This window comes from Parus major, chromosome 4 (genome assembly GCF_001522545.3).
Source record: "Parus major isolate Abel chromosome 4, Parus_major1.1, whole genome shotgun sequence".
NCBI classification, from domain to species: domain Eukaryota; kingdom Metazoa; phylum Chordata; class Aves; order Passeriformes; family Paridae; genus Parus; species Parus major.
The window spans coordinates 9,448,751-9,470,278 of NC_031771.1; the positions used below are offsets into that span (position 1 = coordinate 9,448,751).

The 21,528-nt window shown below is 36.4% G+C and overlaps 1 protein-coding gene across 11 annotated transcripts in view; it reads left to right on the forward strand.

The window, feature by feature from the left end:
* The window catches only part of GAB1 (GRB2 associated binding protein 1), a 111,381-nt gene extending 90,698 nt beyond the window's left edge, over positions 1-20,683 (forward strand). For 7 of the 11 annotated variants that reach the window (XM_015624480.2, XM_015624479.3, XM_015624477.3 and 4 more), the window contains 5 exons: positions 7,572-7,661; positions 9,411-9,504; positions 9,847-9,970; positions 12,920-13,042; positions 13,251-20,683. In XM_015624480.2, the coding sequence (XP_015479966.1) occupies positions 7,572-7,661; positions 9,411-9,504; positions 9,847-9,970; positions 12,920-13,042; positions 13,251-13,409 (590 nt within the window). In that variant the 3' untranslated portion in view covers positions 13,410-20,683. Of the gene's footprint in view, positions 1-7,571; positions 7,662-9,410; positions 9,505-9,846; positions 9,971-12,228; positions 12,305-12,919; positions 13,043-13,250 lie in introns of those variants that run through there. The other 4 variants (XM_015624484.3, XM_015624478.3, XM_015624476.3 and 1 more) reach the window with 3 other exon arrangements.
* Positions 20,684-21,528: the final 845 nt, after the last annotated feature.

Here is a 21,528-nt window from a genome sequence, read left to right on the forward strand (position 1 = left end):
CCCCTCCTGGCCCAGAATTGTTTCCATGGATAGGGCAGAGGGGTATCTCATCTTAAAACAAGACTTTAAGACCAAACATCTACAAAACCAGACTTTTTTTTTTTTTTTTTTAATTGTTTAGGAGCTGTACAGAACAAGTCATAGGTGTGTAACATCATCCCATTTGTAAGGTTGAAATCTCTTAAGAAATATGTGCTTGTCATCTTGACTGATGAAATACACTTTTTCAATATCTGAATCAAAGTATAAAGTCAGCAATGGAATTGGTGATGGTGGAGTTTACTTCCTCAAAATCTCAGCTTGATGACCAACTTACATTTCATTGGTAACTTCTTTCTTCTCTTTCATAGCACATTTCTACCAAAGTGGGCTTTTTAAGGTTCTGAAAATAAATATATGAACAGTGGGCATATGGCTTAACTAACAATTCATGACCATGATAAAATGAAAATCAAAAGTTAAATCTCATTCATTTGAATGTAGTATATGAATGTGATGTATGAATTAATGAATATAAATGTCATTTTGGTACCGTTTTTGATCAATAATACTTAAATGCACTTTCTGAGAGGGTTCCATTTACCCAGGTCCTAGTTGAGGGTCACCGGGAGCTGAGGTAGAACAATGTCCTCAGGATCCCTCAGTAGATTGCTGACAGAGGCAATACAGAATTTAGAAATTCCCAGCTTACAATATAGTACTGGACTTTGCTTCATTTGTCTTGAATAGCAACTCTATTTTCCCAAATACTGTTAGGGTTTAATTGCATTCAAGATTATTTTGAACAATATTTTCAGTCCTAGATTTTGATTGTGTGAGACAGATTATTTTGCTGATAGTAAAAATAACCAATAGTTAGTGTGGTGCATTTGAACTTTTTTTGTTGTTGTTGTTGTTTGTTTTGTTTTAAATGGATTATATTTCAACAAAAATATTATCAGCATTTAATCTGAGAGGCTTCCTACAATTTAAGTCCACATGATTGCCTTTAAAAGAGCCTGCTGCTTGGCCCTGGTAATTTTTAGCCCAGCATGTGCTAAACTTTGATTTAGACAGTGGTGCACGCATTTCTTTTCATGCCATGCAAATAACCAGTTGCAGCTAGAAAACAAGAAAACAAACAAACGAAACCAAGGAAGAGGAGGAAAATTCTCATGGAGTTGGAAATTGTGATTTTTTTAAAAAATGTTAAAAATTTTATCTGGTTGCTTTTCTCATTGTTTTTTTCTCATTTAAGATGTTAAAAGACATAGTCTGCGTGGTTAAACCACAAATATGTGGATTGCTTCTAAAAATGTGGCTGTATCTTTGCCACCACATCTCATGAGCATCTCCCAAATGGATTAACTTCACAGAGAATCCCATTTTTATTTATAAAAAATGTCAGGAAGCACCTGCCACACTGTCCCCATAGGACCTGCTGTGATGCTTCTGGATGACTGGAATAATCTCCCATTGTTGCAGTGAATCATGGTGCTCTACAAATCCCAGGCAAAGTAGGTAGTTGTTAAGGAAATTAAGAACACTCATTAATCATGAAGGTAGTTATAAATAGCCTGATGAACAGTTTCCTTGTTAGACACTCAAACATGTAAATATTTAAGTTGGACACTGTGAACATATTGCATGTCCTGATACAGCAGGAGCACAACACCATCCTTAAATAAAACTTCAGAGAAACACTGACAGCATTTGAGATTAATGAGAACTGACAATTCTTTAAAAATAATAATAATTAGGAGCTGGCAACACTTCAGTGTTTTACACTATCATCGTATTGCATATTCTTTAATAAAGGTTCAGTTATGTTCTGAGGCTTTAGGACAAGTAGGCATTGAAAATGTGATAATGGTGATTTCAATCTGCAGCAAGAGCTGAACTAAAGATCTGTTGAAAAAGAAACTGTAATTTTTGTGATGACTTTTCTGAAGAGAAGTACTGTTAATTTTGCTTTTGAGAAATCCATGCATTTTATCTTCTATTCTGTCTTGGAAGCTATATCCCTTGTTCATTCCATTTAGGAATTTAAAAAAAATAGGTTTTTGAGGGATGTTTTGGTGCTTCCTCAAAGTTCATAAAGCAAGTTGAGTACAAATTTATTGATTTTTTTTTCTTCTTTGATCTTCCACAAGCTCCCATTTAGCTGAAAATTAGACTTCCTCCATGCCTGCACTAAATTACTTGTACAAGTCTAGTTTTTACTTAATGGCTTTAAATGAAATTTACATAACTCCTTGCTGTGATGTGTCAGTCCTTAACTTGCAGCTGTGATTTGTCTTCTAAAACTTTGAAACAACAAGTAATTTCAATGAAGATTTCATTTGGATTGCTGGATCACAGCTGCAGAGGAAGCTGTGCTTTGCTGGACACAATGGTTGTAACAAAATTAAACATGCCATTTTTCTAAAGACAAACTGCAATACTTGCTCTGATACTAATGCTAGGGATAATTAAATTTAGGGATTAGGACTAGGGAATTTTTTTTTTTTTAAACTCCAAAGATACGAGGTAGAGCAGAAACAAGAGAACAGGGGTAATAATGCCCTATTTTTATTTCTCTTCATAAAATTCTTCTCTTTGCTGTGTCCTTACCACTTTTTCAAGAAAACATAGTTTACATAGATGAACGTGTTGTCTTCCTATTCCATTAGCTTTTAATAGGCTTAATGTTAAGCTTTAGTTTAAATAATAAATAATAATTTAAATTTTGTTATTTTTTTATGTGTTTCGTTTTTGTTTTTGAAGTCTTTTGGACTTCACAAATCTTAGTGCAGCATTAAACTGCTAATCAGTACACATTTCAGAACACTGTACTTTGGTTTTAAACCAGTCTTTGTTACTGAATGCTTTTAGTTCATCATGCTTTGGGGGCTTTTAAAATACAGACATGTAGAGCTACTCACAAATTAGAGCAGTCAAATAGTATTTTGATGACTAATAGCTTTGGTATTCTCTGAGTAGTTTTATGGCATTTGCCAAATATTTTAGGAATACCAGTGAACCTTAGCTGTCAGATCCAGTTGGACTTCTTCATAATCAGATATTTTTTCCAATTCATTCTTAATTTCCGTAGCACTGAAAGTACCAGTTTGCTGTATAAAGTTATTTTGAGGGCATAAAGAGAAAACTGGAGAGTGACTCTTTATGTGACTTTTAATATTTCGTAACACTGAAGAATAAGTTGATTTCAATTTGTTTTTATTGTCCTAAAGAGGTCATAGTTATCAGCATCCATATCTTATCATCAACCAGCACAAAGCACATTACTGATATTCCTCTTTGTTGGTGGATCCTAGTATGGAAATGCATTTGAATGTTGTATAACTAAATACATGTTTCTAATTAGAAGTACCTTGGCAAGAAATAGTCTTAAAAAATGTAGATGAAAAATCTAATTCAGGATATTTGTAGAGCTCTGTATTGAAGGCCATGTACTAGGAAATCAGGGTTCACTTGGGTGAGGAAGAGAAGAAAAGCAGGAGTTTACTCAGCAGAATTGAAAACCAAATAATAAACCCTGTTGGGAGCAAGACAGTGAGTTTCAGCCTTGTTTTTCAAGGAAAAATCTACAGTGATTCTGAGCATGGGAATTCTTGGACCTCAGTGCAAATTTCAGTTTTTTCTAATTACAAAGAAAAGGGGTCAAGATGTTGATGGAAACAAGAAACTGTGGTTAGTTATTTCTCTCTGAAAGTACTTTTGTGTGAATGCAGAGCACTTATGTGGCTGTTTTTCGTTTTGCTCTCCTGCTCCCATCCCAAGCACAGGACTGCTCTAGCATTCCTGCATCTGATCTCCTTGTCTCATGAAGATTAGTCCCATTGGCCAGAAAACAGCATTATCAGATTGTTCATTTCTCAAATTCTATGTCACATTAGTATATTTACCTTAAAATTTTAAGCCCTAAATAGCTGGTATTTAAATAAAAGAGTTGGCCTCTCTTGTGAGGATGTTTGCAATTTCCTGACATGAAATCTCTTCCTAGCAAGCCATAGAGCAAGCATCCAGTCAGGAAAGAAGTATTCTTAACATAAATCATGCTTAGTTCTGGTGTTTCAAGGCAATAGTCTGAGAACAAATGAATCTCTTCAGCATTATGTCCTCAAAAGCAAAAACACGAGGATCCACCTACACTGATGCAGGAATTTACTGCAGTGGGACAACTCCCCCCTCCTCCCGCCCCCAATATTATATTCCAAGTGTTCTATGGAAAACAACAAGAGCCGATGCAAAAACAAAAAGTTTTTCAGTTTAAACCATTTGAAGCAAACTCAAACATGTGAAACGGACTCTTCTCCTGGTGACTTTGCAGACAAAGGCAGCATTGATGTGCCCCAAATGCCAGGAGCAGAATTCGTGCATCTGAGTGCGCTCCAGTGCTGCAGCCATAATCGCTTGCTTTGCCTGGCAGTTTGTACAACAAGCAGCCATTTGTTAGAAAAATTGATTTCATTAGTGATTTTTCAGCTCAGAGTGCCCTTCTACAGTCTGATAAAATGTGCAGAGGTTGAGCTTCTGTCTCCTGGCTGTAGCATTTTGCATTTTACAGGTGGTGACTTGACTAAAGAGTGAAAACATCTCATTTTCAATTCTTGTTTGGTTGGTTTCACTTGACATAATTTATTTGGGTTTTTTTTTGTTTTTCCTGTGTAGGTTTGCATCCAGTGGTGTTGCAACATTTATATCCTTTTCAGTTAGAAAAAAAATAAAATTGCACAAATGAAAGTTTTTTTCCCCCTTTACCCAGATTTATATTTCCAAGAATAGATGTGTAAGTTAAAAGTATAATCTTTCCTCAGAAGAGGTAAATGTGGGCCTATAGGAACCACAGAAAATGTGTTCCTCAGTATTGCTGGTGTTAGAATGCTGTATGGAGCCAGGCTCTCCATAGAGCCCTACTGTCACAACACTGATTTGAAGAACAGCCCTGTGACACTTTAGGAGGGAGTATTTGTGGATAGAACAGCCTGCTGTACAGGTGGGAAGTACATTTCCCTTCCATATTTTAATCAATTTGTTGCTTTTCAGAGGTATAGGGATGTGCTCCTGGGGAAAATTGTCTTTTGAAGACAGTAAGGGATATTATTAAGGGCTTTCAGTGCCCTGGCTCATGTCACGTGATCTTCTTAAATGCGCAAAAACAGGGTGAAAGAATTCTGCAGTTACACAAATACGTAACCTCAGATTGGTGATTTTGATCCCCCTCTTCCTGTTTTCCTTTGCCTGGTGTCCTGTGCCTATGTTGAACAGTATAAGGTCCTCAACAGAGATTAGGCCTTTGGGTTTTTCGTTTTGTAGGGAGGAAAAAGGAAACACTCTGCACAAATATTTTAATTCTCTGTGACACATTAAACTCGAGGAATTGCATTATCCTGGCTGGTTGGTAGCAGCAAGCTGTTTTGCCACCAAATTTATTGAGGTTGAGCAGTCTTCCAGCAACAAAAGATGAAAGCTCAGTAAGTTTTGTATTAAATTCTTGTCTTATGTAGAAGTATTAAAGGGACCTGTACTTATATATATACCTCTTCTGAAAATCTCAGAGTGGTTGGTAAATGCTAAATTAAGTGTGAAGCAGGTAGTTACATAATATCCACGTTTTCCAAATGGGGCTAATCCCAGTTCAGGAAGGTTGGCTGCGCTAGACCACGTAGCATCATTAACAGAAGGAGAAATAATGAGTCACAGCCATGAGTTCCTTGAGCTTATCTCTGTATTACAGGTTTCAGGCACTTTTGTCTGTTTGGTTATAAGAGCAGAGGTTATTAAGGGCACGCTGCTTAAATAATTTCATTAACTCTGTTACCTCTGCTAGTTTTCTCACTGTGCTTACGATTTGTGCTCCTATGTCAGTGCATAATAACTTGAGTTTTATTGGGCCAGATTTCTTTTAAATCAGATTATCAAACTGTGAAATACAAAGTTATTATGATCAGGTAATGATATTCAGCATCGAATTGTAATCAATAAAAAATGTTTGGATCATAACTTCTACATTTGTTCAATCAATTTTAAGATTGCGGTCTTTTCAAATAGGCAGGCTTTTATCAGAGAGTTATAGGCAATATTCTTAAGTCAGAATATTGGATCAGCTCAGAATTGAGTACACCAACATGTTGGCTCCTGCTTTTGACTTGGCTCTAGTCAGAAATACTTTGTGTTCCACATCACAATCTGTGTCTTTGGTCAGTGTTGCCCAACTGTTCACCTGTTTCATCAGCACATTGAGCCATTTAAGGGAGCATCTGATTTTGAAATTGGAAAAGAACTGTCTGTGTAAAAATAATTTCATGTCCTTTTCTTTTTAAGGAATTTGCTATAGAACACTACTAATGAATAAATAAATTTTATCTTACCTTCGTGGTCTCTCAGAAGCACTGTGTAGAAGTTAAGATAAAACCTCTGTGTTTACCTGTCTTGTTGTTACTTGATTATTCCCAGTATTTCAGTGATAACAGTAACAGAGCATTTCATATGCAAAACCCTTGGGGAAGAGATTTGCAAACTTCTGGTGTTTGTTGCCAAGTTTATTTTTTACAAAGCATATTCAATCATTGCTGGGAGTACTAGCCCACATGTGAGTCTGTACCAGTCCTTTTCCATTTTGTGCTGTAGGGCAGCTTTCTAAAATAATCAGACTTAAACTTTTCATTTGGTGTATTCATATGGATTCTTGGTGTACCACTTGAAGGCACTTGCCTTTTTTAATATTAACACTGTCAGATAGACTTTACTGAAATCTTAGGGCTATTACATATTATTGATCATGTTTATTTAAAATAGACGGTGTGACCTGAAATACTTGCAGAGTTTGGTCAAGTTGGCTAACGAACATCCTTGTTGGGAGGGGATTTGCATTGCTGTCTATAGGGAGTTGATTGATATTTTCATGCCAGGGTAATTTCTGGTGGAGGTCGGGTTTTGCCTTGCTGGGGGGGTAGTATGCAGGCTGGAAATTTGGGAAGAAAATTCCACTATGTCTGCAGGGTCAGATTGATAGAGTTTGCTACAGACAGATGGAGACCTCTGGGGAGCAAGTTTAACAAATACACTATTAAAAAAGATTCTTGGGGCATCTCAAGTGGGAGATACAGTGTTAGAAGACCTCCCAAGAGCAACACAGGATTGGAGACTCCCAAGAGTCATTATTTCCAGAGTAATTTTGTGACTAAGAAGGATTTGTATCTCTGTGGATACTTCAGTTTGTATCTGAAACATAACTGTTCTCCTTTCATGCTAAAATGCGTCAAATATGTATTTTTATTTTTTTAATGAAACCAGTTGGTAGTAATGATCACTTACAATATTTGGTGATGCACTTTTTAGCCTTTTTGTACCCCTTTTATGCTTGCCTCTGATACATTTATTTCTTGCATGCAGTGTTTTCTTTGTTTCTGGTTTGGTGCTTAAGCCCTTAGTGTAAGCCCCAGCTAGAATGTAAAATCTCCTTCAGCAGCTTGCTTATGCTTGTGGCATTAACCTTTCTGCAGGGGGTTGTGATGTTTATTTACAAAATTCCAGTTTTCCACTTACAAATAGAATATTATTAAGAGAGTCTTCTTTTTGCCAATTAGGTCAAAGTCCTAAAATTTTAAGACCTAAACCACATGGTTTAGAGCGAACTGATTCACAAACCATAGGTGACTTTACTACAAGAAGAAAGGGTATGTACTTTAGCACTGTATGTATATGGAGCTTTATAAAAATAAATGACGCAAAAATTAAGAAAACTGTTATTTTAGAATAACTTTAGCATATTCTCTTCTGCTGTAGTCTAAGGTCATGGATGCATTTTCTGTGCCAAGTGACCAGTTTCCTGTATAAGGAATTAAAGACTTTCTGGCTTGAACAGAGAATGGAAACATTTCTTTGATATTAACATGAATGTTCTGATTTCTTAAGTTGTAGCTATTCATATTTTGGATTGACCTTTGTCTGTTGATTTAGAAGGAAGTATATAATAACTTGTAAATTTTACATAGTAACTTGTAAGTTTTTTGAAACTTTTGTTGGGCAAGAACATGAAATCACAGTTCACGTAGGTCTCCTGAAATGAAGCAAAATATTGATCCTCTGATCATACACTAGTACAGACATCTATTTATGCACCTTAAAGAGGATTACAGTTAATTTCATGGGCTTTATTGAAGATGCTGTGTTGGTGCCTTACATAGTCACAAGAAGTAGAGAAAATAATGAACAACATTAAAAATCTCAGAGAAATGTCACTGATTACCTTTGGGTTTTAAAATCCATTGCAGCTGGATTAAATACTTCTGCTGTTCTTGGTGGGCTTTGGATTACGTCCTGGCCCTGTCTCTGCTGCAGCAGTTGCTGCTTGCCCACTGTTTATTCCTGCCAGGTAGACTCAGATCTTTACAGAGGACTTGAGCCAGGCTGATCAATTTTTGTTTCAGTTGTGCTTTAGTATTATTTGCTTATGTTACATTCAGTTCTGTCACTACACACCTGACACTTGATCTTAATGAACCTGCCAAGAGGCAGAAAACTCATGGTGGGAGGGGCACAAGGAGAGAAAGGGCTGTGTTTATGATGACATTGCATTTTGTTTTCTAAAAACAGTTTTAGGGCGGATAAAGTTGACAGCAGTTTGACTCTGTGATACTTTTTTTTCCACAAGTCTTTTTATACTTTACTTTTTTTCTAATGCTTAGGAGGGGTGAGACACATAAGCTGGAGGGAGGGATAATGGCTTTCTTGCTAATAGCCTACTCATGGTTCTGTTCTGAAAATGGAATTTAAAAATGTCACTTTTTTTGAGAACAGTGTTAGCGGTCATGAGTGGTACATTGCTTGGCTTGACTGTGGATGAGCAGTAAAGTGAGCCAGGCTTTTCCTGCTGTTGACTCATTTCTCATTTTTGCAGACTTAGTCTTAACTGCAGGTTCAGCCCACTTGTGGAGCTGTGAAACCTCACCAGTAAGGGCACATGTACACAGTGAGGGCAGAGTTTGTATATTAACAACTGACCCTAAGCCAAGAAAAGTCCTCAGAGTTGGCTCTGCTGAAACAGCCCATCAGCGCTTCCCTGGGCTTGCCAGCTCAACAAGTCATCACAGCAGAATGAGGACAGAACATGATGCTGCCACTTTCACAATCTCTTTTCAAAACAGAATTAGTACCTACAAGTATATGCTGCAAAATTTGGAAATAGCAGTGGGCTTTTTAAATTTTATATTTTATTTTTTTTAATTGATGTTTCTTCTCATTGCCTGAAAAGATTAAAAACATAAGTTAATACATCATGTCTTTCTGAAAATGGAAGTGTCTCCCTTTCCTTACTACTGTTTACTATTTGAAAGATAGTATTTTTCTGTATTTAGGTCATGAAAAGATATTAAATTTAAGTTTAGAAATGTTCTGTGCTTTAAAATTGTCTGTTTCTTACATAGCAAAACCAGCTCCACTAGAAATAAAACCTCTGCCTGAATGGGAAGAATTACAAGCTCCAGTTAGATCTCCTATCACCAGAAGCTTTGCAAGAGAGTAAGTTTCTTGGCTTTTCCACATTCAGATTAATCATTTTTGCTGGCTAGAGTGTTAATAAATGCGTGTACATCTGTATCATATTTTTAGATTGTTTGTAGCTTGAAGTTTCCTTTGGAAGAGTGTGAGTCTGTGTGTGTATCTGTGCATTGAAATAAAGTGTGTCCATGTGAAATTTTGTTTTGTGATATTAAATATAAAGGGACTGTGTATAACCAAAAAATGTGACACTCTAGTAAACTTGAATGAAAATGTCAGCTCTAATATGCTTATTTTTATTGTTTACCAGGAGGTTTAAGATATTTGAGATGTATTGTTTGTAAAATAATTCCTGGTAATTAGCTCCTCCAGGTTTCCCGTGTCTCCCAGACCGGATTCAGTTCATAGCACAACTTCCAGCAGTGACTCGCACGACAGTGAAGAGAATTATGTATCCATGAACCCAAATCAGTCCACTGAAGACCCAGTATGTAAAATCTACATCTTAACTACTCTCTTCCTGTGCAGTCCTTACTTTTAAATCATGCAAACACAGATCCTTCACTCAACATCACTCCCTTTATACATCTAGATCAACAGAATGATAAAAAATCCCCATAGCAAAGCTGTAATTTTGGTAGGATTTCACTGAAGAAGTTAAGAGCATAAAGAGAATGGTTGATATGCATATCTATTATATAAAACAGTTCAAGACATGACTTTTTTTCTACCTCTTTCCTAGAATCTGTCCCCTTTTTGTAATTGCTTGTCCTTCAGCTGTGCACCAGTTCAGTATTATGACATCAAGGGAAATAAACTGTTCTAGGACGTTTGAGACATGCTTAAAAAAAAACTATACTAAAAGGACATCTTCCAGGAAATGTAGAAGGAATAGGGGAAAAAGGGATTGATACTTGTAGCATACATTCTATGTATGTTCTGAACCATGTGTATTTTATTACGCTTCTTTCAAAGAAGAGGATAGAAGGAGTCTTTGTGTATTGAGTGTCTGTATTTTTTCCTCTTTGGGAGAGTTAATGAAGAGAGAGCTCAGATAATGAAGCTTCAGATACTCAGCATGGAGTGTAGCTACTCAGGAAAAGTTAATGATGCACACTGTGGTTTTTCTTTGATGAGGGGAAGGAGAGAAAGAAGACCCAATAGCAATAGTTTTAAGGAAGACAATAGCAGTAGACCTAAGCCTAAACTAAAATGTGGTTTAGAATATGCATAAAACACTGAAGGAAACATGTATCTTGAGCTCAGCTTTTTGTCCAGTATAGAATCATGGAATGGTTTGTATTGGAAGGGACCTTAAAGATCATCTTGTTCCAACCTTCAACACCATGGGCAGGGACGCTTCACTAGACGGGGTCATTCAAAGCCCCATCCAGTCAGTTCAGTGCACACACATTTGTGTTCTTAGTAGGGAATATAGCAGCATTTTTCATCTTTATATCATCTATGTAAGACCTTCCTTGGGGAGAGCCTGTCTAGCACCTTGCTTTTGTTCTGTTTGTGTGTCTGCCTTCTTATATGGCATGTGCTGGCCCATCTCACTGCCCCTGGACTCTCCTCTCAACACTGTTTGCTTCCCTGTCCCCTGCTGCTCTGGATCCCCTCCCAGTCTCCTCCAGTGTCCGTGTCCCAGCTCACCACTGCTGCCTCTGGATGCTGCATCCCAGGTCCCCCTTATGCCATTCCCCGCAGGAGCTGGTGGGGTGGAGGCTCCAGAGCCTGCAGAGTGCCCCAAGCTGTGCCTTGTGCCATATCTGTTGTGCTTCCCAGGAGAAAGGCACCAAGCACAGGGGAGCTGCTGGTGTTAAATCTTAGCCCCTCTCCTGCAAGGGCCATTGGTAAGTAATAGGTGATGTCCCATTTCACAAGTGCAAGAAACAGTCCCATTTTACACCAGGGATTAGCTCCATCCATGCCCATGGTTTACCCTGCACGGAATCACAGTTCAGCCTGGACATTTCTGTTGATTCTTAAGGTTTTCCAGGGGCTTAACTTCCATACCAAGATGGTACAATTAGTGCCCGAGCTCATGAATATCTTCTGTTGGCTTGCACTGGTCCTGTTTTAAGGTGATTCTACAGATTTCCTTTCTGTTTCATTTGCGCGTTTTTAAAGTTTCTGTTTCCTAATGCATATGTTCTGCCTGCCTAGTTTGTTTGAAATAATAGATTATTTATTTGTTTAAAGAGTAACAGCTTTTTTTAATTTATGCTGGAAACATTGATACATAATCTGATTTTTATATGTTTAATATGCATTAATTCGTTCAGAGAATTTGAGCAACAAAAATGAATTTCATATCAGTTTTTTGTCCTTGTTACCACTATATATTAAATGAGTTGGACAATAGAGATATAATGGATAACTTCAATTTAAAAAGCCCTGCTCATTTGGCTTTAGCCCATAAAATATTTTATTTCCTAAAGAAACAGAAAATTTCCAGATATCTCACAGCATTTGTTTGAAAATCTGACTTTTTGAGGATTTTTACTTGTTTCAACTCTATCTTAGCAAGGAGTCTGTATTTCTTCATCTTTTTCTGTAATTAGCTTTGAAGCATCTTGTTTAGACATGTTATACTTCTGTTTTATTTAATAAAATTAGCAATATTCTGCTTTTTCTTTCAAGTTGCTCTCAGCCTTACCCTTCTGTCTTTCCTTCTGCTTTCCTCTTCATTTTTTTGCTGACTGCTGCCCTCTGTCTTCCTGTTTTTTCTTTATCTTTTAGAGAAGAGTCCTTCTATTGTACTGTTCCTATAACACCTGTTAAGAGGGAGGGATCAGGCTGGGAGAGGACAGAGGAGGTGAGGTTGTAAAAGTCTGGGCTAATTGAAATTTAGATATATAAATTACAACTTCAGTTCAGGCAGCCCTACATATATTTTCCAAACATTTTAATTTTTTGATCTTGTCAATGGAACAATATTCTTTGATTTTCAGCTTAATCATGATGACTTTTGAATGAAATGTGAAAGTTTCATTTTTAGCTTTGTCACTACTGTAGAGCAGAAATTATTGTAGGTATTACACAACACTTTAAGAAAATAAATATATTTTGCTTAAGTAATGCTAAATTTGAGATACAACTACATTTAAAAAGAACGAAACACTCTTATTCTTATTTCATGATATGAAGGGGCCTTTACGTGGAAGGCACGGATGGGTTTGGTGGCAACCTTACATTTAAGGGGGGTGGTTTTTGGGTTTTTCCTCCCATTGGCTTTTGACTCTGTCCCAGTTTTGACATAGAATCCCCTTGCCATACAGGGTCAAAGAAATTTGCATGATTTAACTGATTGCAAGAGTCTCAGTCATTTCCTTAACTTTTTACATTTTGACAGTTTAGAGTATCCATATTTGATAATGTGGACCACTAGTTTATACAATTGTAGCTAAGGTTGTTTATATTATGATTTCAGAATTTGTTTGGAAGCAACAGCCTTGATGGAGGAAGCAGCCCTATGGTAAAACCTAAAGGAGATAAACAAGTGGAATATTTAGATCTGGACCTAGATTCGGGAAAGTCTACCCCACCTCGTAAGGTAAGCAGATGTTCAGCTCTTGCAGTTCTGCCATCAGGAATTCAAAATTGCCTTCAGCAAGATCATCTTAATAGTAATTTCTCAAATGATCAGTTGAGAGACAGTGTTGGACCTTTCAGAGAAACAGGTGCATGTTCTGTATCTGTTTGGGACACTTTCTTGCTTTTCTGTTGTCAATTTACTTGAACTTGTTTCTCACTGTTCCTAGAAAAAGAGCAGTGGCTCAGGAAGCAGCGTGGCAGACGAGAGGGTTGATTATGTTGTGGTGGACCAGCAGAAAACACTGGCCCTGAAGAGCACGCGGGAGGCGTGGACTGATGGCAGACAGTCTACGGAGTCCGATACACCCACAAAAAGCATGAAGTGAAAACACTGCCTTGTCTTCAAGGAACAAAGTGAATTTTGAAGAATCACAGAACCACAGTGGCAGTGATGTTTGGCTGTACAGTATCTGATTCTCCGGGGTGGGAATCAGTTCCTCACTGAATAGGATGGAAGCCAAAGGACACTTAGAATATATCAAAGGAACTTTAAGATCATGAATTTGCTCTGTGGTATCTGGAAAAATCACTGTAAATAACGTGTAAAATAATATCACTTAGCTTTCAGAAAGCCTTTTGTTCTGTAGTTAACACATTTGTAGTATTACTGTGTTTATGCACTTTTTCAGTTACAATGTTGGTTCAGGTATTCCCAGTTAGTGTACCTTAATGCCTAATTCATCTGGAGAATTCTTTTTTCCTTACACTACTATTCCTTACAATTTTAGGTTAATTAAGCTACATATAGCTACGGAAATTAATATTTGAACTTCATTTTAACAACTCAAAATTGATTTTGCAGAAATACTTTCACAATTGAATAATCTACTTGAAATGCCAAGAGACAACCGTTAGTTACAAACTCGTTTATATTTAATACACACAAGATTATTTGGAAGTCTACAGGTTACCTTCCTAACAAAAAATTGCTGTGAGTTAATAATAATGAACTGGTCTGTGTTTAGACCTAAAATCCTGGCTTATATGTTAGTTGTTAGTGGTAGAACTTCTATTGTATTTTATTGATGACAGTGTTCTGTGTTCAATGGGTGAAGATTCTGCAGGGTAGGATCTTACACTTTCAAAGACTGAATAATTAAATGTCAAGTAAGCCTGCAAACCACTGATGGCATGCAGTAATATTGTGATCTCACACTTATTAACAAGAAATAACCTTTATATTATTTACAGAAGGTAGAGTATATAAATCAGGTACGTACCAAGCACTGTTGTGCTAACACACTGATCAGGTTTAGACAATGAGCTTTAGTTTTGTACTGTTTAGAAGTTCTAATGTCAATTTTCAGTTCAAGATTAATGGGACAATTTGACATTCACTTTTTGTAGTACTAGCAAAATACTGTGATTTTGAATTAGACATTAATTCAAATGGAAATACTATGTTTTAACACCATAGTGCCCTTCTTATGAGCTCTATTTTACTTTAATCTCCTGCTTGGCCTTATATTTAAATCCCTATGCAACTGATATTTTATATCTCTGTTTTTAAAAATTAGATAATATACCTAAATGATCCCCTTGTAAACCACTTGTTGCTCTTTCCTGGTACAGGATTTTAAGCTCTGCATACTGTGATCCTTTATTTTACTATGCCAGTTCCAAATAATAATCTGCCTTGGTTTAGAAACATTTTTTTTGTTATTTGGAAGAAGATAGAATTCTTTAAATGTGTGAATGAGTTAGGTCTAGATAGAAAACTTACTAACACTTTTGTTTTATACAAATGCCCTCAAGTAAGTGATTGGTTTCATTTTCCTGCCAAATTGTTTTGTTTTGTCCAGATCATTTAAAAGTTGAGCATAAAGCTACATTGTTTTCTGGCATGTTGGCCTTCGTACTGTGCCTAATCTACCATCGGTTGTTTCTGTCCCCTCACAGCCACAATCTACAGTATGTAAATTATCTTATTCTTAACAAAGGTTCTTTTAAAATTAGTAATATTTTGATGCTTTGAATGTTCATTTTAAAAAAGAAACTAAACACAATGCATTTTGAGGTGAATTTTAAATAAATCAAGTTGTTCAGTTTTTATGTGTAAACTCTGTCCTGTGAAGCAGCAAACAGATGTCAGTGTGTCTGGGGAGGTGCTTGGATACCAACCACGTTTTGTCAGAATTGTAGATTATCTCCTAGTACCTCTCAAGAAAAAAATGTACAGCTAGAACAATTTTTAACATGAAACTCTGATTTAAAACTCTGTACTAAGAAGCCAAATAATGTGAATTCCCACTCCTCTGGGAGCCAGGAGAAAATCAGTCTCCTAGGCTGGCCTCTCTTGCTGAGGCAGTGGTAGAAAGTGGGTTTGCTCTAGGTTTGCTGATTTTCTTTTACTGATAGTCCTTTATAGATTACAGTTACTCTTTCTTCATTTAAAATTTGGCAGGATTAACAACATTATTTGTTATTATGATTGCAAAGCCACTCTTAATTTGTTTTGTTAAGGAAAACGGGAGTTTCCACACTGTACAGAGAATGTAACATTTTCTAAGTAGCATTCTACAATTTGTCTTTAATTAGATTTCTAAGCAGTTTTTTCCCCAGTAATATTCCAGTATTACATTTTCCATACTTACATTTTGTCCATGGTATGTCCATAATCAGAGGTGTGATATTAACTTTTGATGGTACATCTCTTTTTCATCAGGAGCTTCACAGTGCAGAACTATCTGACCTCTTAGATGGTCTAAGGATGTGAATATAAAATTGAAAATGTGACTTCTAAAGTTGTAGGTGATAGAAAGTGAAGCTTTCTATCAGCCCTGTGTCACTTCCAGGTACTAGCTTGTGGGGATACTCTAGTTGGAGGCAAACTTGTGGAAACTCCAGTAGTTACTGGAGTATGCAAAAGTAGCTTGACAGTGTTGCTTGTCAAGTGTTCTTTTTTCAAATAGGTAAGTTTTTCCTTGTTTCACTCATACTATATGTTACGAGTTGCAGATACAGTTTTCCTTGCGGTTATGCATCATTATAATTTGCAAATGTATATGTGCAAAATGTCTTTTACAAATACACAATATCTTACTCTTAAAAATCAAAAGAAAGCTTGATGCCTTGTGCACAAAGATTGACTTGAGAGGTGATTTGGTATTATTCCATGGTGTGATCTGAACATTTCTTTATCTGGTAAGTACCAATGGCCACACTTTTACACACTGTGATATAATCACTATTACCTCATTAAGTGCAGGTGCAAACACAGCTGCTCTGCTCCACTAAAACTTTGTAATGTGACATTGAAAAAGGTGAAAATGTAATCATTAGTCTTTTTTCTTTACTGACATTTGTGTTTATGTAAAAAAAAAATAATAATCCATTCATGCAGACAGTTGTGACATAGTGCCACACTTAGGGAGTACAGACAAATTACAGTATGGCTGTTTTGATAAAGTAATTTAGAATTCATCACTTCTTGTAGCTAATTAGGCAGTGATGGGCACCTCTGTAGGTTTTGCAGTGCTTTATGAGCCAAGCAAGATTTTTACCACTGTGCAATATAAGTTTAGCTGTTACTGCAGCAATAAATTTTTATATGTGTGTGTGTGTTTATATATGTATGTATATATACATACATACATACATATATATATATATATATACACACATGCAGTACTCATGCAAAAGTACTTTGGAAACTTAGCAGCCATGGACAGAAGTTCCATTCCCTCCTTTGCTATAGAGCCTTGTGTCATGAAAAGTGAATGGATGTTTATTTGCTCAAGGATATCAATGTGCAATTTGGACAGCAGTAGTGTCATTTCATCTATTGAAATATTTCATACCTGTAGTTCTTAAGAAGCTCAGCACTTTCCACAAGTGAACTTAAATTTGGAGATTATCCTCCGTGTTTCCTACATCTGCTTTTGATGTGTATTGCACATTGTGTATTGCATCAAACTGTTTCTTAAATGCTTATTTATTGTTTGTTGTATTACTTTGGGATACTAGTATGGCCCATGACCACAAAAAAGGGTGCTTGTCTAGCAATTAGTGTTCGACAGAATCATTGTGTTGATTGGGTGTACATGAACCAAATCCCAAGCAATGAGGTTTCTGGCTTTTTGCCTTAATTGAACAAACATTTTGAATTCAGCTCTCAGCCTGACAAGGTGCAGAGTGGGATACAAAGAAAAGGTGTTGAGAGGGTTATGAACAATGTCTTTGATATTTTAAGCTTTCCAGAATATGTTTATGGTTCCGCAGCCCTGATGTTAATTTTCAGTAGTAAAAGTGGGAGGAGAACAGGTATTGGATGTATGACCAGTTGAAAGGTTTTTGCCATCTCGTTGTTAGGTAAACAGAGCTGGACTATTCTGATGCTAATGGTTCTCTTTCTAGGTGGTCTAGAAAAGAAAATTTACATGGTTTATTTGAAAGGGATGATCTATGTTTGCTTCAGCTTTTTTATAAGAAGCAGGTTAGCTGAAGTGTACAATTGTGTTATCTGCTGTGCACACACAGAGAATATTTAATACACTAAAATGAAATAGAAAAAATTCCTGTACAGTTTAGAACATAAAGCACCAATTGGTAAAAAGGAGACTCTCAAAGTTTTCCTGCAATTATAAAGCCAGCACTTGTAGTAATCATCATGATTTGCTCTTGAAAATTCTCCCAGGATCTCTCATCATTGCCAAGCCTTTTCCTGGTAAGTTGTATCTGCAGTGAAATAAATAAGAAAATGTGTATCACATTTTCAGAAAGGCCAATCCTTGGCCTTAATAAGGCTAATCTTAATAAGATTTTAATAAATGCTCTTTGAGGTCCTGGGTTTAATGTGTTTGTGGGGAATTTACACAAGGTACCCAGACAGCCTGATTATTTTAATCAGAAGGCCAGAAGAGGAGGAAAATATAAATATGCCTTATTTTACCTGAATTCCTACCAGACTTTAAAATATGTAAGTTTTCATATTTCTATGTGCTTTTCAGGAAATATACTTTAGAGAAAGGAATCACTACTTGTGCACTTGTGCTGGTTTTTGCACAATTATAAACTATGCAAACTAGCTGAAATATTTAGTGTTTTTTTCTTTTTTCAGTATGTGTTAGAGGTGATGGATGCAGGCCTGGGAGTTTAGAGATGCCTCAGACTGGCCTGCTAGTGTACCTCAGTCTGGAGTTAATTGCATCAAAACAGTGATTCAACCCTCTGCTGAGGTGATCTTCATAGTAATAATTATAAATCATGGTGTGCATATTTAATTATTTTTAAAAAATTAATCATAATTGAAACCCAAATGTTGAGAAACAAATGCTATTTAGAGTTCAGCTTCCTAACTTAGGCATAAAGCAGCATTTGAAAATGCATTATGTGTAACAGGGTTCAAATTCCCCAGGCACACAAAACCATTTAGGATGTTTTGAGGAGCAGAATTTAATATTCAAGGCACTGCTGTCCTCTTTAAGTAAGTGAAAGTTCCAAGAACTTTTTTATAATCTAATTTCTACTCAATTATGTGAATATAAGTTTAGGACTAAAATTTGAAAAATACTCCTTGTGTTTTACCTATTTTTTTTCCTCCATAAATGAAAGAAGTGATGATTCTTAAGACATTTTTGCCTTTAGCTCTACTCACTGACAGCCCAATATGAGGAAGCACAAAATAGACTTAGCCCTTGAACTTTTTAAAAAGAAGGAAAAAATAAAGGAGCCACCCAGGACCAGGATTTAGGCTCTGAACCCCTCATACACCATTGGATGTAGCTGCCCCCATTTCCAGTGCTTGGTTTAGAAGCTGGGACGCAGATCCTATGGCCAGTACAAGGGAAGCACAACAAACTCTGAAAAAGTGGTTTGCTTAAAAACAATATCAAGAGTTGAAGAAAAAATTTAGTTTTGGAGAGGGTTAGTAGGTTGGTTTACTCTGTGTAAAATGAATAGGATAATATTTAAGATTGTGATGCAAGTATACCTCAGTACTACCCTTTGAGAGCTATGCTGTATCTCACTACGAATATGATTGTTCACCCCAGTTTTTTGGTATCTGTGGTCTGTATTTTTTGTAGAGCATTTGGTGTACCAGCAGAAGGGCAATCTTTGAAGTCTGGGATCAAGGAACAGAAAATGTTGGCTCCCAACAACTTTTTAGGTTAAGGGATAAATTTCCAATGGATAGTTCTAAGATCTTGAGATTTTTTCCTTTAGTAGATGCATTGTGTATAAGGATGGAAACTTGAAATTAATTGAGCAGTTATTGTTCTGTAACTGGGATGTCATTCTGCTTATAAAAAAAACCCAAGCAAAATTTTAAAAAATGTAAATTATTTAAAAATATTCATTCTGTGCACACAATGTCAGACTTTTCTCTTACTAGTTTTTATCTCCCCTGCATTACAATGATTTGAATAAATGCTTTTACATTTTCTCTAGGACACTTAGTTCTTTGGTGAAGTCTTACTTTGATTTCCTGTGTCTTTCTGACATGATTTTTCCCCCAACTATTCTCTTTAATTAAAGGAGGGTTGAAAACCAATTACTTTTTTAAAAGCTGCCCTGTTTTTTGTGAGTGAGCAGGAGGTCTTTCTAATGTAGCAAATCTCTGCTGCAATTCAGAATAATCACTACTGCAGAAAGGAATTCAGACGATGTATACAAAGGAGTAACTCCAAAGCAGTGACTTTAGGCTAATACAAAAGGCATATTCATGTCTAAAGGGCTCAGGAAATACATGTGGCAGAAAACAACCACAGCCCACAGCACACATGAGAGCCCACCATTTTTGCGATGAAAGCTGTGGTAGCAACCCCTGCATGTCCTATCTATTCTGATGCTATATTTACAGGAAAGTAGATATTTGTCAATGTTAATCGTCAAAGTGTTTTTCCAAGTCTTTCATGAGTATTTAAGTATCTAAACACTGTGGGGAAAATTGGCCCAGATCACAACTGAAGAGAAACATAGCAGCATATGAAAGGCAAGGAAACTGTGAAAATCAGATAAAGATGCCATGACAGAGGCATCAATGTATGAAATTTGGGTGTAGAGGCTGTCTATATGTGCAATACAACTAGAGCTCTTACTTAAGGATTAAAACTGCCCATGTACTTAAAATAGAAAAATTGAAGTATTAGGTCTTGCTTAAAAAAACAACAACTTCTTTGGATTTATACCTACCTTTCACTGAAGGTCTGTATCCAACTTCTTAAAGTCCCTTTTTTCTCTAAGAACAACAGCAGCAGGAGGAAGTCTTGATAATCTCAACACTCTTTTCCAACCTACTTAATTCTGTGATTCAATAAATCAGGTGGCTTAGCTGCTGTGCCAATAGGTGAATGAAGTAAGTTTACCAAAAGCCTTTCCTTGCCCTGTCTCCCTCTGGTTGCAGTACTGTAAGGTGAAGAGTGAACTTCATGAAAGGAAAAAGGGCCAGGGCAGAACCTGGTTGCTGAGAGGGAAAAGAACCCAGAGTTTTGAAAAGGGAAGGATCTGTGTGTAGTAAAGTGTTTGTGCATTATTTTTTATACAAAAATGTGTCTTGCATATTGAAAAAAAAATATATTTTTGCCTTTTGGTTAAGCCTTTTCAGTCATAGCAGTAAAAAAATCTAATCAGAAATAAAATCTAAAAGCATTTTACTTATTCTGGGTTTTTTTCTGTCAGAGTGCTGCTTGTTACAGAATCTCCGTTCTTCAAGGATTTCTATAATGAGTATCAGCAGTTGACTCCATATGGGGTCAATTTTTTTTTTTCTTTTGCATGGGTTAATTCTGTTGATCAAAGGGCTTATTTTAAACTGGACACAAGCAGAGTCTGATATGCTATCTGCATGCCATGTTGCTGTTACCAAATATTCACTGGTTTGTGGCTGGGCACAATTTAAAGGACTTTTGGTCTTCACATGTCACTATTTTGCAGTCTACTTTTTGAAGGCAGACACACAGCAGGTTTACAAATGTTCATTACAGTTTGTTTAAACATAGCAGAGGAAGCCAGGGCTGTTTATTTTCAATGAAAGGTTAATCTTACCCTGATGGCTACACTGTAATTTGAACAATCTCAACCTCATCTCCACAGCACTCAAAATTTAAAGAGCACATGGATGAAATTTGTACATCTACATGTGGTAAACTCTAAAACATTTCCATTGCATTTAGGAGTCTACTGAAATTAATATATGGTATTGTTTGCATGTGTCATTCTTTTTGTGGGGGATGGGTTTTTTTAGTACTGGAAATCAAGGAGTTGTCAGTTATGAAAAAGCTCATAACAGTGACCTTTCTGATGGGCAGAGGGCTTTTGGGGATTTTTGGGTTTTGGGTTTTTTTAACAGTTGTAGTGTGATTTTGCATACTTCTTTGACTGTTGATTGTGTGTGTGTGTGTGTGTGTGTGTTTGCACACCACCTCTTGTTTGCAGCACTGTTAATCTGAGGCTGGTAGAAAAGTGACAGTGACAGAAGTGATGGCTTTGAAGTAGGTCTAATTG